Consider the following 15168-nt stretch of genomic DNA (forward strand, 5'->3'; position numbering starts at 1 on the left):
GCTGGTGAATATCGTGGCGCGCGATTACTCTCCGCGCGGAACGATCGATAAATACCTTCCGGGGATTTTCAGTCCGCCAAGCAGCCACGGATGCGCTCTCACGTGAGATCAGGAATATCTGTCAAAGCGACCACGTGTTCCTACAAGTTCCCGGTACGTGCTCGCGTGTGCGTTCAGTGACGGAAATAAGAGAATTAGTTACGCGTATGTCCGACAAACCGCGGAATCTTGATTCCACGTGATACGTCCAGGGAAATAGGTTGATATCGTAACGCTGCGGATAAACGGGCCAAATGCTTCGTGTCGTGTCACGCAGGACCGTTAGTAATGAGGGAATTATCGTTGTATTACTCGGTCAAGCCAATAGTAAGTAAGCACTGTACACATTGTTGGTACAATCATTACACGTAATTACGATACAGACTCGTTCTCAATAGCAGCTGGTTAACGCGACAGAATAGACACGAGCAAGGGGAGGAAAGCAGGGAGCGAGAGAGGGGGATAGGAGGTGGTGGAGAAGGAGGAAGGGGAGGAGGAGGATGATTGCAGATGGGATGCAAAGGAAGGGATCGCAATTTTTGTACAGATATAAACACGACTGTTGGTCATTTTCTACTGTTGTATTCGTTGTAAAGCCACACGTCAATCTTATTGATCGATCAATCTAAGTAAATACCGCGACTAGGGAATCTAGATAACGATAGCAGTTCCTGAATTGCTGGCCACGAATCATATGTAATCTGTTTACCAGTCTCATTGTAACTTGCACAAAACTTGCGTGAGTGCTTTAAAATAATCGTGTTCAAGATTAGTGGGGAGTATCACGTCGAGCCGTGACTGTCCAGCAGTAGCTGAATCGGTCTCGGCTAACACTGTCGAGAATACTCGGTCGACGAACAGTGTCGGCGGATACTGGTTGGCGAAATTCCCGCGCAAACTTTGATTGGTCGGGAAAGTTGTTGAAAAGTTGCAACGAGCACGGAACACTTGTTGCCGGGCCAATATTTAAGATAATCTTAAAGGGGAACCGATTCGTCTCGGGTTTCAAGAAGTTATCGTTTCCCGACCCTACTGATATTTGATCTGCGGCTCGTACGTGTGATAGTTGCAGGAGTGTAAGTTAATCGAGCGTAAACGTTCGGATCTGTGCATCAACAGAGGCGAAGTTAATGGCAGTCACCATAAATCATCGTGTTAATGTTCGATTACCGACCAGGTAGCTGCAGCTGGTCGATAATGAATTACTCGAGCATACCTAACTACCCTCTTAACGGTGTTAATACGTTTCCCGCCGGTTTTTGAAATTCGGTGGTACCGGTAAACCGTCCCAGCGTCGTTGAACACTTTGAAAGAAGAATTGATTATTTGTAATCGAAATTATTATTTATTCTAGACACTTCGTGACATTTAAATAATACGTGCAGTACGTATCGTAAAGAATAATTACGATTGTTAGAGTATCAATATAAATAGAAGTAATTCAAATTATATTAACACTGGGATTTGCGAAACACCTCAATTCGACGTATATCGAATTTTGTAAATATTGTTATTTTTAAACCTATTTTTCAATTATTTTGAAACTATTATACCTATAGTATCCTACTATTTATTATTACTATTTGAACTGTTTACTTACTATTATACGTATATTTCAATTATTTTTAAATTATTAATTTCAAACATTTAAACGAACGAACATCAATTTTTCTAGCAACAATAGAATAAACTGCATACTGAATGTCTGTGAACCTAGTGTTGAAATTTTAAACGAGCTAAGCGCGTTTGATTTATATCTCGCGATATATATCACTGTCGAAAAAAAATCCTTATCGGCTAATAAGATAATGTTCATCTAGCATTGGAGTATGCATCGAGCTGGACTGACTGTCGCTAATCGATATACAATTTTCAAATTGTTAAGACGATTATACAGTGCTCGCTAACAACGAGCACTTCGCATATATTACAATTCGCAATAGGAGACGTTACGGATTGTTGTTTTAATCAACTTTTAAAATAAAATCGGTCAACGGATATTTTATAGAAAATCGATTCTTTGTGTGCTATTTATTTTAACTCTGTCATAAGGGCTCTCGATGTTTCTTAGAATTCATAATCGCTGTATCCATTTCATGTTTCGCTCAAATTGTTTTAATTATTTTAACATATTGTCTACAAGCAAAGTACTTACGTACATTGAAGTTTAACCCTAGACAACTAAACATCTACCGAAACCACAAACGTTAATATTGTACGCTTTTCTATTTCTTAATGCATGTCTTTAATTCGTAGCGTATGAGTCGAACGTTTAGTTACGGAGTAACAGTAACTTATGGTAGTCATCTAAAGTTAAAGGAATTTGATTTTCAGGTAATTCTCAGATAAATTTAACCCTTTACACTCGGAAGTTTTTCACTAGAAATATTTGAACATTTTCTGATGAGATAAAGACGATATTTTGTGAAACTAATTCGAAGAGAAATCATACGTACATTGAAGAACAAAGTTATTTTATTTCAATATTTCTCAAATTGATGCGTTATGCAAGGTATAATATTAAACATCAAATTTCATAGTTTTACTGTATGAAATCAAGTGGTGAACAAGAGTCACCTTTCGAGTGCAAAGGGTCAAGGGGATTTTCAGTTAAAATTACTGGTCAGTGAGGTGTTAACGCGTTAATGTTTCCGTGATAGAGGTAACAGGGGAATTCCCGGGTTGAATGAAAAAGTTTCAGAACATCGGATTACAAACGATGCGGCATGGAAGCCGTATGTGTTCCAATAATCTATCGTTTCTTCCGAGCGCAGGAAGCGCGAATTAACAGCGGAGTCTGGCCTACTTCGGTCATGCATATCATTTGAATCTTCTTCCACGTCGGAAACGAACCCGATCAGACGAAACGCGAAGGTGTAATTCCTCCTACTCGTTTCTCTGCCCGCCAATTACCAAGAATTGGAATATTTCCTCATTATCCGACAACGTCGTCTTTTCCGGTCCTCTTATCTTCAAAACCAATTGCGTAAAGACACCTGTGGCAATTCTCCCATAATCATGCGAATAACTTATCGCACGATTCTGATAATAGTCTTAATCATTGAACATTCTCAGAAATAAAATTTCATCAGATTTGAAAATAGTCACCAGCTGTCGACGTCACTCTAACAAGCGTTGGAATTGTATAACATTAATTTCATTAACGTTTAATTAAAGCTATCGCAATTAACGCTGGAACCACCAGATGGCTCGAAATTGCCTATTTTCGATATTTTCTCCTAAAATTATTGAAAAGATAATAAACGATTGAATACATTGTATCGTAACACGTGAACCGAATTATAAGTAGAAGTCTCAATAGATGCACTTTTAGAGTTTCCATAGAAAAGTTGGAAAACTGCGATTCGACTAAGTTGTTCCAGGGTTAATGACGACGATATAATAATGGTATTTTACGGACTGCAGATTTTGATGCATTTATAGGAAACTTAAGAGTGCACAATCGCACGAAATGCACACGGCACAGAGAAATGTGTGAAATATTCAATGTGTAACTCTATCGCATAGTATTCGTTAGGAAAAACCTTTTTCCATCGTACATCTGCTCTTTTAATTATGCCCTTAACCCTTTGCGGTCCGAAGTGCTCTTGGTTTCTCACTTTGAGGTTCACGTCAACGTTAGTTCATTTAATTGCAGCTTAATATGACGCTCTATTTATTTATTCAAGAATATTTGGGAGTCATTGAAATGTTACCTTTAAATGTGATACTACAAATAAATATAGAAAAAATTGTTAAAACAGGTAGAGGTTGCAATAAAATAGAATGTCGAGTCTGACTCGACATAGGACTGCTAAGGGTGAAAAATTTGAATTTGCGTAAGGACCCGCAGTCTACGGATCATTCAGAATTTCTCTCAAAATTCCGTTCTTCCCCTTGCGTTCCGAATCCACGAATCCAAGGTAGTCAGCGATTTACACGATAAATGTACACCGTTTTCTGTGCAGGATAGCGGAACAGAATTCCTCTAATCGGCAGGACAGGTACTTTGTTATGTGGCGAATCGCAGGGTCTATAATATGCGAGACAGCGTGCTAGCCTTCTCATTGGCATGGATTCTCGCGATACAACGAGGACTATGCGGCAAGCTCGAGCGGGTCGCGCAACGGCCGAACGTCGTTCTCGACGATTATTACGCCTACCGTCACATCTCGATCATTCACTTCAACGTGCCGGACTGCACCGTCGCCGCAGAGTTCAAGTAAATACAGGGTAATACCGGGTGGGATGGTCTAATCTGATTTAAATGGTCTAATGTCTGTATCTTCAATTCCTTTCAACGGTAAACTTAACACGTTGACTTTAACAAGAATTTTGAGCGTTTTATAGAATATTATTTACTCATTCTTAACAAAGGCAAATGGTATTAAAATTACTTATTAATGATTTGGTATCGTGGTTTTTAAGTTCCACTGTTATTTAGTTATACTGCTAAACATTTCGATTTCACGTCAGTCTTCTTCTTGTAATTGCCCATCGTGGTCTACGTGTTAATCTTACATAGACGCCGATTTAATTATCCTTCTTCTACGTAATTACTTTCATAAATATATATTCTCATTGGGTATTAAAGATATTTATGATCTATCAGATCATTTTAAAAAACTGGGCCGTCTCTACCCGATTTACTCTATCGTTGCTCACAAAGGTCGCAACACCTAAAAGACAAAGAAAATGAGGATGACGAGCAACTTGTAGATTATGTCGCATGTAATTTCAGGTTCACTGTAGAAGAAGAGAAAACTGGAGGAATAGGTAGATGCTCGCCTCGAAATGTCTCGGTATTCCTGAAGTCCGGCAGCTTGCCGTTCGTACGACCGGACGGGTCGAAGATCGCCGCGAAGCTAATGAAAGGAAGACGCCGGTACTACGCTCTGAACATGGAGAGCAACGGTGACAAGTACATGATCAGGATAGACGCGCCAGCGCCAGGTGATTGGTACGCGATCGCGTTCCGATCCTGGAGCGATCCTGACAACGGGAAGATCACTCAACAGGGTATTCGTCGATTACCAGAGAACCGAGTAAGTCCTGGTTATTTGAGGCTTGCGGATGAGATCAGTGTCCAGAAAGAATTATAATTATATATATATATAGTACCCAATATATATAGTAACTATATAATTATATATATATAGTACCCAAAATTCACGTCATGGGTCAGTAATTACCAATCGGGTAGCTATTTTAATTATTCAGCTGGTCAATTAAGAAAGTGGGAGGAGGGTGCTCCGAATTGTGTTTAAGTGAAAACCTGTATCTCTGTTGATATTGTTCAGAGTTTGCAAACTTGAAATCGATTGAAATTAAAAGCCTCAAACAACCATGGACATCCAGACCGTGAAAGCATTAAAGCTACCGTTCGAGTAAATCCTGATGAACTGATGCTTATACCTTTACAGGCCTCGGAGCGTCCTGCGATACAGTACTGAACGCTGAACTGCTCCTAGAGTCGGCATCACTGGTGTCTTTAATGGACTCGAAGCTGGAGTACGAGGTACATATGAACGAGAGCGCCGATTCCGCCATGATGCAGCTGCTGATACCTGACCAGTTCGTGGAGTCCAGCCTCTCCTTGAAGTCTTCTTGCGGCGAGGAGTGTCAAGTCGCTGTCCACGTGACCGCGGATGACCACCTGGCAGCGACGATCGTGAACACCACGAACTCCACCCTCTTCTTCAAGCCTTACTCGGATATGTTTCATTACGTGACGCTTCGTCTGCTCTCCGGTAACTCGTCGAACGTGTCCCTGCAACTGCTGGACAACTCGCCCACCGAGGTTGGCCAGGTGAAATCGCTGGATCTGATGAGGGAGTCGTTGCCCGACTTCTTCCTCTTCGACTACGAGCACCTGCTGGCGAACGGCACTAAGTCGTCCGCCTTCAACCTCTCCGCAGACACCATGTCCGTCCTCAGCTTTGGAATTGGTCGAATATACGACGTGGGCGGTACGCTGACCTTGGGTCTCAAGTTGGTGAACCTCAATGAAAAAGAGAAGAAGAACGTCGTTGTCGTGGCTTGCATTTCTTTAGGTCGGTGCGGTAATCGATTGGACAGAGGAAAGTTCCCTCTATTGGACCACTTAAACATAGAAACTGTAATTCCAAAAGATATCTTCTAAATCAGCTTAACACTAGAGCTACCGAGCATTTAATATGATTGATATGTGATACTTACAAACATTGCAACAATTTTTCAGTGTCTCCAAGTGTTCGTAGTATCCAAGTGAAATTATCTTCAAGATCATTTCGGATATTTAATGCTATAATATCAATGATTGCTGAATAAGAAAACTAATACCAGTCATTTTTACGGGTAGTATTAGCGATGAAAACAGCTATGGTCCAATCTAGGAACCGGTCTAAAATAGATTATTACAATATTCCCATTTGGGTCAAGTGAATCTTACTTCCACAGGTTACTACGCCAATATCACTGCCGGTGGAGGCTGCGTGCGACTGGAGAACATCACCGCGCCAGATATCTACGTGAACTCCACAGTACCAGCCAGCTTACACATCCCTTATCCGGAGCCAGGCACATGGCACGTGAGCTTGAAGTCCTTCTGTGTGGAAAAGAATTGCTATTGCACGTCCACGTGCCTGAACGGCACCGCCTGCGACGATTGCGAATGCATGACCCCCTGCAACGCCAGAGTAGAGAGCCGCATCTCTTCCATGCCCTGTATCGAAGGCCGCTGCAACTCCCGTGGCAAGTGTATGCACTACATGAGCGGCGGCTTCGTGTTCGCCGCGTGCCACTGTTCAGGCGCGTACAGGGGTTTCGATTGCGCTGACGACACCTACGTTCTCAGCACCCGTGATGTGATCGTCCGCGTGTTGCTGTTGACCTGCAGTAATCTCGCATTCATCGCGTCCGTTTACGTGGCGGTGCGCAGGGAGTACTTTACAGAGGCTATCGTCTACGCCGCTGTGATGTTCTTCTCGACGTTCTACCACGCCTGCGAAGCTGGCGAGGACGTCTACAGCGTTTGTATCATGAGGCTGAGCGTCCTGCAGTTCTGCGACTTCTTCAACGCCCTGCTGTCCATCTGGGTGACTCTGGTGGCCATGGCCTCGTTTGGGCCGAAGCTCACCGCGTTTTGTCAGATTGCTGGAGCTGTTATCTTAGCCATGAGCGCTGAAATGGACCGCACGGCTCTGTGGGTGTTCCTTCTGCCTGCCATCACTGGCTCGGCTTTGATAGGCCTGTCTTGGGGCAGTAGGTGCAAGAGGAGAGGCACTGTTCGATATCCATCTCGGCCTTACAGGTTTGTGAGTGAAGAAGTAGAAATAGGGTAAGAAGGAGAGGTGGCCCACTTTTTTAACACATTGAGCGCTGGCCCCGTGAAAATGCAGGATTCGGAATCTGTCGGTTGAGCGCCGGCCCCGCAATAATGCGGATTTCTGGATTTCCATTTCTGGATTTGACGAATATGCAATTAAAATGTACTATTTTACGAAAATGTATAATGTTTTGAATACTTTTTTTTGGCTATTCATTGATCAGATACAAGCGAATGAAGCCGGCGTTTGGGCTAAGTGGCCGATGCGTTGCCGGCGTTCAGGCTTTAAATGTCTCTTAAGTCGCCGGCGCTCAATGTGTTAAAGAGCTGTTATCATATGTAGCATTGAGCTTAACTCTGCAAATACCACTGCAAGTAGTTGATGATATAGATATTTGACAATATAAATAAGATTGGGCTATCTCACCTGGAACTATCCTATGTATAGGGTGGTACAACGTGGGAAAGGAATGATTCTTGATAGGAAAGTGAATGGAAGTTGGAATGATAAGGAAACTCTTTTCTAGTTGTACCACAGTGATTGATCAACCCTGTCTGTTAAAGACTGTATTACTGAGAATAGTGTTCATTTTTATTCGCAGAAGTGTTTATTTCCCGGCTGGTCTTCTGTTGGTCTCCCTCGGCTTGGTCTGCTACGCGTTCCTACAAACAAGAAGAAATTATTACATCATCCACAGCCTTTGGCACGTGTGCGTCGCCATAGGGGTGGTTCTGCTTCTGCCGAAGCGACAATACATGAAATGACTAGCGCGGTGTACAAAGAGTGTTGCCAATAATGGAAACGAGTACAAGAGTATGTTTACGACTGTTGGTGCTGGAGAGCAATCGTGCATCGAATGTATATTGTAGATACCAGAGATCTTATTCTTATAAAAAAAAAGTCGGGTAACATTTATAGATAGGAGGGATGTCAGTTATCGAGTGCACTTTGAGAGCAATATGAATTTAACAACGGATATCAATTACTTTCAAGGTTTAGTGTATATACATCCGTGTATAGCTAAAGAATATTGAGTATATCGTTGAATTGCAATTAAGATACGTTTATCACAGTAAAAAGAATGCAACGTTCTGAAGGGAGGTTCATTTGAATGCTTGACGCGTTACGTTTATTCAGTTTATCGATGTTAACTTATTTTTATCATTTAACAATCCGTTGGAAGTATCTCGCTAAGGACCAAAGAACTAGAATACATGTATAGAGAATATTCACTATTTTTCCATGTAACATCATGAAGCTTTACAATCTAATTAATCTATACCCCTCAAGGACTCTTGAGATTTAAGTTCCAGATACCGGGTACCGGTAAATTCGAACACGGTACACGATATCGAATCTTGTAACATTCGTTTCTCTTCTATTAGGAATGGACACCTCGCACGTGGATTATTAATCGTGAATGATCAATATATTTATATACGCTCTTAAAGATTGTTGTGTCTACGTATATCGGGGGTTGTAGTAACTTTAATCTAGAATGTGCCTATTTTGTTCGAACACGGTGATTTACGAAGTATGGTGAACGAAGGAGATACAGTAGACCTTCAACGAAGCACGAAATCGCAAGAAGAATGTTCTAGAGTTACTATTTCTCTATTATCATCTGTACCGATAACACGCGGAGATACGACGCGTGGTACACGACCACGCCTATCAAAACTCACGCGTGTAACGAATGATAAAATAAAAGAGAGCAACATACAGAAATACATCGCGGCTCTAGTTTTTAATTAGTTAATCGTTCACTTCGCTTACCATCCTAAATTAGATGATTCCTCACAGGAACTGGTCAATCCCTACGATCTAACAAACTATTCAAATGGAACCATACGTTAACACGCTTAAGTCGCGTCTCGTCCTATGGCGTTAATGTTTCCTTCATCATGGAGGAAACATCAAGGAAGTAATCGGTCATTGCCAGAAGCTCGCTTAACACATTAAAGACCAATGACGTTTCTAGTATTATTTACCATCTAATTGTGTTTTAGAAAAATGCAGTTGTTCAACAGAAAAAAAACCAATACAGCACAAACGCGCAGACTTAAATTGTACCTTTCAATGATCGGCCTGTAATGTGTTAAGCCTTCAACCCTGATGTAGTTCTCAACTTTTCCTGTACATTCGACACATCACTAGAATAGTACAAATGCATAGTCTAATTATCTTGTTCTCAAATTGAAAGACATCCCCGACAAAATGAGAACTTGAATACATTAGAAAACATCAAATGAACAGTGTTGAGAAAATGAAAATATCATTGGAACAAATAGACCCGAACAACACAGCAGGGTTAATCTTTAAGCTGTTGCCTTTAACACTAGAACTGCCGAGCAAATTGACTTTTCTTAATTTTTGTATAGAAACTCCAAAAGTACATCTACTGAGGTGTCGACTGATTTCTAGTTCAGTTTGCGTATAGTGAAAACAATTTCTTTAATAATTCCTCAGAGGATCATTTGTTATCTTCTCAATAGCGTTAATCAGAGCATTCTACTCGCGCATGCTACAATCAGTTACACCGGTCCAGGTCCACTAGGCGCTGTTGTCGACGCTGTATTAATGCTCGCAGCCGCAGTAATCACGTTCGATAACAAAGACAACATAGTCTCCATAGAGAAGCCGCAATGAGGATACGTTCGTGGACAATTTCGACCTGATCGGCCAGCCTCCACCGCTTCCTGAATCGCTGTGCCTTCCATGGCCGTGCGGAAGATTTGATTCGTCGTTATCGTGTCGACCATACGATCGAACGACGACGCTTGCTCCTCGTCGTTCAACCTGTTCGCTTCCTTCATGGACAACGCGGCCTGCTGCGAATAAGTGCACACGGCCCGTTGCATGCAGGACGTGGTGTCTATCCCGTGTCGAGCCAGGACGTCGTCCAGTTTCGTCACAATCTGTGAGACGCCATTTTCTTCGCCTGCAATTCGTTCAATCGTATCATCAAACCGCGCCGCTATAATGATCAGTAGATTGCGGATCCTCATGCAAATTCGAATTTTGAAAAATAGAATTCAAAGAACAACAAATGGTTCTCCATAATAAATACTTTAAAAAGCACTACACTTTGGATGTTTTAGGCAAAGCGGACAATTGCTTGAAAGACCTCACGGAAGACATTTTTATTGCCTCGTTAAAATACACTATTATACTAATTATTTTACTATATTACATTTCTTTTAATAAATATTATATTTTTTTTTCCGCTTTACTTCTTACATTCGCATTTTAAAATTTCCCAGCGCCTAAAAATCCGCAGTCTAATGATCAGAGATGGACAAAGCTTATGTTCTTTCTTATGTTCCATTCATCAGTTTAAATAAACTATTATTTTATCTTACTTCTCGCGTACTGGCCGTAGGTGCCAGAGAGGACGTAGAGCAGTTTGGGAATGATCAAGATGGAGCCTACCCCTATGATGGCGCCTAGAAGTAGGCCGCCTAAGTCTATCTTCGCGGGGGCGACAGACGACACTCCGTAACCCTACAAAATTAGGGTGTATCAGTATTTAATAAAATGTTGAGAGTGAAACGAATCAACGGAAATAATTCTTACAGTTCCTGTGCTGCCAACGCTTGTAAAACCGAATCGAGGTTCCTGGCTGCGATCCGTAATGTCGTTCGTCTCGGAGTCGCTGCGCTTGGTCGACGTCTCTGCCCGTGGATCCACGTGGGACGGCATGGCTACTTGATCCTGGGACTTTGGGTCCCTTTCCAAGAAGATCATGGAACTCGGTATAAATCTGTTTAAGATATTCATTTAATTCAATTAATACAATTAATAGAATTCCTTCCTTTAACACGCGTTCACTGTCTGTGATTCACATGTGATTTATTGGACGCAGAAACTACTATTATATGTGATTCAAATACATACTTCTATGCAACTATAGTGCATTAAGTGAACGCCTAATTTCGGTAAATTAAAAGTTTATTGGACCTGTGGAAACAATACAATATCTTCGAGTAGTTTCATATAAATTCATAAAAATGTTACTGTTTTCCAATGGACTTCTATTGAATAGATTTCTGATGGACTTCTAATGCAATACTATTGTATAAAGGGCCATTAGACCTGGACAGTGAACACGTTAAGATCTCTTTTAGGTATAAGTTACAGTTCAACCTGTAAATCTTACCCTCCATCGTTGTACTTTGGGCTGCCCTTAACAACCGCCACGGAGGACATCAGCAGAATGATCAGGTCCCAAGCGTTTAACACCATCTGCAAAAGAATAGGACCCATTTGAAATCAAATCGCGTTTAAGGAAGTAATTACCTACGAACATCGTAACAAATTATCGATTTTCGGATCTCTATATTCGGCATTCTGGCAATTTTTCAATAGAAGCTAGCATATGGATCAAGTATATTTTTGAATTCTTAAAAAAACTATTGTACATCACCAAAAAGTAATTAAATAAGCTACGAAAAAGAACTGAAAGCGTTAGTGGAACCGCTATTGCAAACTAAAAGTTCATGAAAATCGATCAATTTTTGCGACGTTCGTAAGCGAAGATTGAAAACAGTTATGACACCAGTTGAGCTTTTCGATAGTGGACCATACCATTTCGATAGATGGAACGCGGAAAATAGAAAAAACTTGGCGGACGCGTCGCTTTCGGGGAAACTGAACGACGTCGAGACGGCTCCTGGAATATATAGCCCGTTCAACCCGTTGCTTCGGGTCGTCACGAGACGACGAGCCACAGGTATAATTGGACCCGACGGTTTCGCTTTCGTTGCTAGATTTTCATGGGACGTTATCACGGTGCGTGACTCCCGGAGAAGCAGGTGGACGTCCATTGTCGCGGCATTGTTGTGCCGCGTGCCTACAGCTCGAACTAATTCATCTTTCGCAAGAGTGATAACGAGGCCATTAACACTGGTACTACCGAGAAGCCGAATGAACTCTTTTCGAATTTTTGTACAGAAACTTCAACGATAAGAGCGCGTCAATTGAAGTTTCAACTGATTTCTAATTCGGTTCGGGTACCGCTAAATCAATTTCTTTGGTAGTATTTCAGGGAATCTGTTGCCTTTATATATAAAATAATTACAAAAGAGAAATGATTATTGTTGTTGAAAATTATTCGTGACGTTAAAAAGAGGAATGTGTAATTGTGAGAAAGAGGAGATCATGAATCGGTCGTTTTGTAAAGCATGTGTTAAAAACTGAAGCTCGATCTTACGAGCAATTGAACGAGTTGGAAAGGGAATGGTCGTGTTCTTCTTCATGATAAAATGGAGGAACACGGTTCTTGCGAAACTAGAGTACGCTTCTCGCCCTCCCCGCGTTCGCCTGGTTCCGAGACGAGAAATTCGTTCTGCAGGTTACCCCGGAAAATTCACGAAAGTCGAGCCTCGTGTGCGTGCACTAACAAACTTCTCGTATGAATGCGCACGTATGATGAAAAAACGCTCGCGGTGAACCCATTCGTGAAGCACACCTACCATAGAATATAAATAAATAACGAATACAAAAGATTCGTTTGCAAACGGTAAATATCTGAATAGCAATATATGTATATGGGTTTCCATTTTTCGATTAAAATGAAAGTTCAATCTTGTAGGTTCGTAGTTTCCTTATCGAAATTCTTTGAGTAACAAATTTTCGATCTTCTATTAAGAGTAGAAGTTAATTAGTCTTTTATAACTATTTATATATCTAATTATAACATCTTAAAACGTATTTTTAACGCTGGACTTAGAAATGTTAAAACTTAGAGATCTAGAAATAAACAATGAAAATTTCTGTAATTACGTCAATCAGAGTCCACGTAAACATTTATCAAACGATTGTTGCACTATTTATAATATTATATTGCTCTGTATTTATTCTATGTTGCTAGATAAATTGATGTTCGTACATTTAAATGTTAGAAATTGAAGATTCAAAAATAAAGGATTAAGCCACCTATTTATATAATTGCATCAATTCAAATGGACGTTAAACTTTACCAAATGTTTGTAAAATTTGATATACTGTAACCCTTTCGCAGGGTTGAGCTTACGGAAGTTTCAAGGAAACCACTAGAATGCGAACAGAACGATTCCCCTTCCGGTGAAAATGGCGAACGCACGCAATTACGAAACGGCGGAGTACCGTCCGTGCGTCCGTTCGTTTGTCCACGGATTCGCGAAATTTTCAGCCGTGACGGTGACCGGCGTAACGAAGCCGGCAATGCGACAGTAATTTATCCAGAAATCGCTTTTAGGTTCGTTAATTCGGCTGGCAGCAATTTCCTGGGTGTCGAGGGTAGGCCGGCTCTTCTACAAAAACTGCTGACAGGATCAAGGATTCGGCAAACGCGGCTCCGTCCTCGTCCGCAATCGATCACCGGACCATCACGAAAACCGTGGACAATTCTTTAAATTTCGTGTTTTAGATTGGACATTTCGGTAGCTGTAATGAACAACTCGACGATAGGCATCGTATTTGTGCTTTGCGCTGTTTTGTGTATCTCTGAAGCGATGGAACCTAACATTGACGGAGGGACGAAAATGTCTAGAGCACAGAACAAAATCTACAATCATCATCCAAGTGGAGGACTGGTCTCCTTCAATTCAGAGGACGAGAAAATCCATGTGAGTTCTACCGCTTTCAAAGCAAGTAAATTTCAAGTGTTTTTACAATGTTCATGCATACCGGTGGTTTCCAACATTTTTTCAACCCACCTAAGTATCTCTAAAATCTAATTCTTGTTATTCAAAACGTGGAAACTTGGGGGAAGCTTAAACGATATTAACTTGGTCTGAATTTACAAAAAACATAGTATTTATAAAAAAAATAGAAGAATGTAACCGTTAAAGAACTCAGCTAGGAGTCATTGAAAGATTGGAGAAAAAATAATATAATTTTAATTTATGCACTGTATATGTAACCACTAGAGTCAAAAGAAATGCAAAGAATTCACTGTAAATTTTCGAATTGGTTCCCGTCAAATCACCTCACGTTAGGAACCACGGATGTAGACTGTCATTATTCTTATATCTTATTGATCATCCAGCTTGATTGGTCGGTGAACATTCCATTTATCTCCATACCGCTCGATCAAAAAATAGGAGATCACAGTCATGTACCATCACTGTTAAACGTGAATACGAAGGCTCTAGGTATGGTCGGTCTCCTGACGACTCTGCTCAGCGTGGTTCCGTCATTGTTTACTAAGACTAAGCCTCATACGAACTATCGTGAGTGGACAAATGCATTCCTATAAGTTATTATTACATATGACCCTAACTCAACTTCTTGTAATAACTTCAGGTTCGGTGGACGATTCTCAGTGGCAAGAATTCGGTAACGCGATCAACGGTATGATCTTCAACAACGAGTACGTGACGCCGTGTATACAACGCGTGGTCTGCACAATCGTCTCAATGGCAGCGCACTCGGACAGCCCGACCAGCACCGATAAAATCATTGATGGTTTATCCAGGTACGCTCGAAATATGTTGTAACTCGGCCCAGTCTTATCGTCAGTTGCTAATGCCTCGTCTTGAACAGCCACAAGTGGTTCAAAGATGTCACAAACGGTACAATGATTGAAGACGCCGTGGACACGGGACGAATGGGTGGCCACGATTGCGCGCGTGTATACAGAAGCTGCGTTATCACACCAACACTTCTGAGGACTGTCATGAACGAGTTTGGTATAGCGTGACGGATTCAATGTTAACGTACGTCTTATCTATGCTTGTACAGATTCGAAAGATACTATATATTTTTTCTACAAAATTCGAATGTGTATTTCCCTTGACCAGCAAATTACAATTCACGGAAATGTGTTTTCATTTGGACG

At 41.2% G+C, this 15168-nt stretch overlaps 3 protein-coding genes across 10 annotated transcripts; 2 read left to right on the forward strand and 1 right to left on the reverse strand.

Moving 5' to 3' along the window:
- The first annotated feature begins 3 nt into the window (after nt 1-3).
- Nucleotides 4-9076, forward strand: LOC116426444 (transmembrane protein 8B). 6 transcript variants are annotated; one of them, XM_031975400.2, is made up of 6 exons: nt 4-153; nt 4008-4261; nt 4781-5058; nt 5463-6092; nt 6478-7330; nt 7948-9076. In XM_031975400.2, exons 2-6 carry the CDS (start codon nt 4080-4082, stop codon nt 8108-8110), a joined length of 2106 nt encoding a protein of 701 aa, XP_031831260.1. In that variant the 5' UTR covers nt 4-153; nt 4008-4079; the 3' UTR covers nt 8111-9076. The 6 variants fall into 6 exon arrangements, with proteins under 6 accessions (XP_031831260.1, XP_031831263.1, XP_076225869.1 ...); XM_031975403.2 differs by lacking the exon at nt 4-153 and adding an exon at nt 218-366; XM_076369754.1 differs by lacking the exon at nt 4-153 and adding an exon at nt 605-735.
- On the reverse strand, nt 6476-14450 carry LOC116426452 (uncharacterized). 3 transcript variants are annotated; one of them, XM_076369757.1, is made up of 5 exons: nt 14317-14450; nt 11506-11591; nt 10923-11109; nt 10709-10850; nt 6476-10287 (listed from the first exon to the last, which is right to left on the reverse strand). In XM_076369757.1, the coding sequence occupies exons 2-5, from the start codon at nt 11589-11591 to the stop codon at nt 9881-9883; spliced, it is 822 nt and encodes a 273-aa protein (XP_076225872.1). In that variant the 5' UTR covers nt 14317-14450; the 3' UTR covers nt 6476-9880. The 3 variants fall into 3 exon arrangements, with proteins under 3 accessions (XP_076225872.1, XP_031831282.1, XP_076225871.1); XM_031975422.2 differs by lacking the exon at nt 14317-14450 and adding an exon at nt 11934-12001; XM_076369756.1 differs by lacking the exon at nt 14317-14450 and having other exon boundaries at nt 11506-11649.
- Nucleotides 13232-15030, forward strand: LOC116426453 (uncharacterized). Its single transcript, XM_031975423.2, has 4 exons — nt 13232-13954; nt 14377-14560; nt 14634-14805; nt 14874-15030. The coding sequence occupies exons 1-4, from the start codon at nt 13778-13780 to the stop codon at nt 15028-15030; spliced, it is 690 nt and encodes a 229-aa protein (XP_031831283.1). The 5' UTR covers nt 13232-13777.
- Nucleotides 15031-15168: the final 138 nt, after the last annotated feature.

This window comes from Nomia melanderi, chromosome 8 (genome assembly GCF_051020985.1).
Source record: "Nomia melanderi isolate GNS246 chromosome 8, iyNomMela1, whole genome shotgun sequence".
NCBI lineage: Eukaryota > Metazoa > Arthropoda > Insecta > Hymenoptera > Halictidae > Nomia > Nomia melanderi.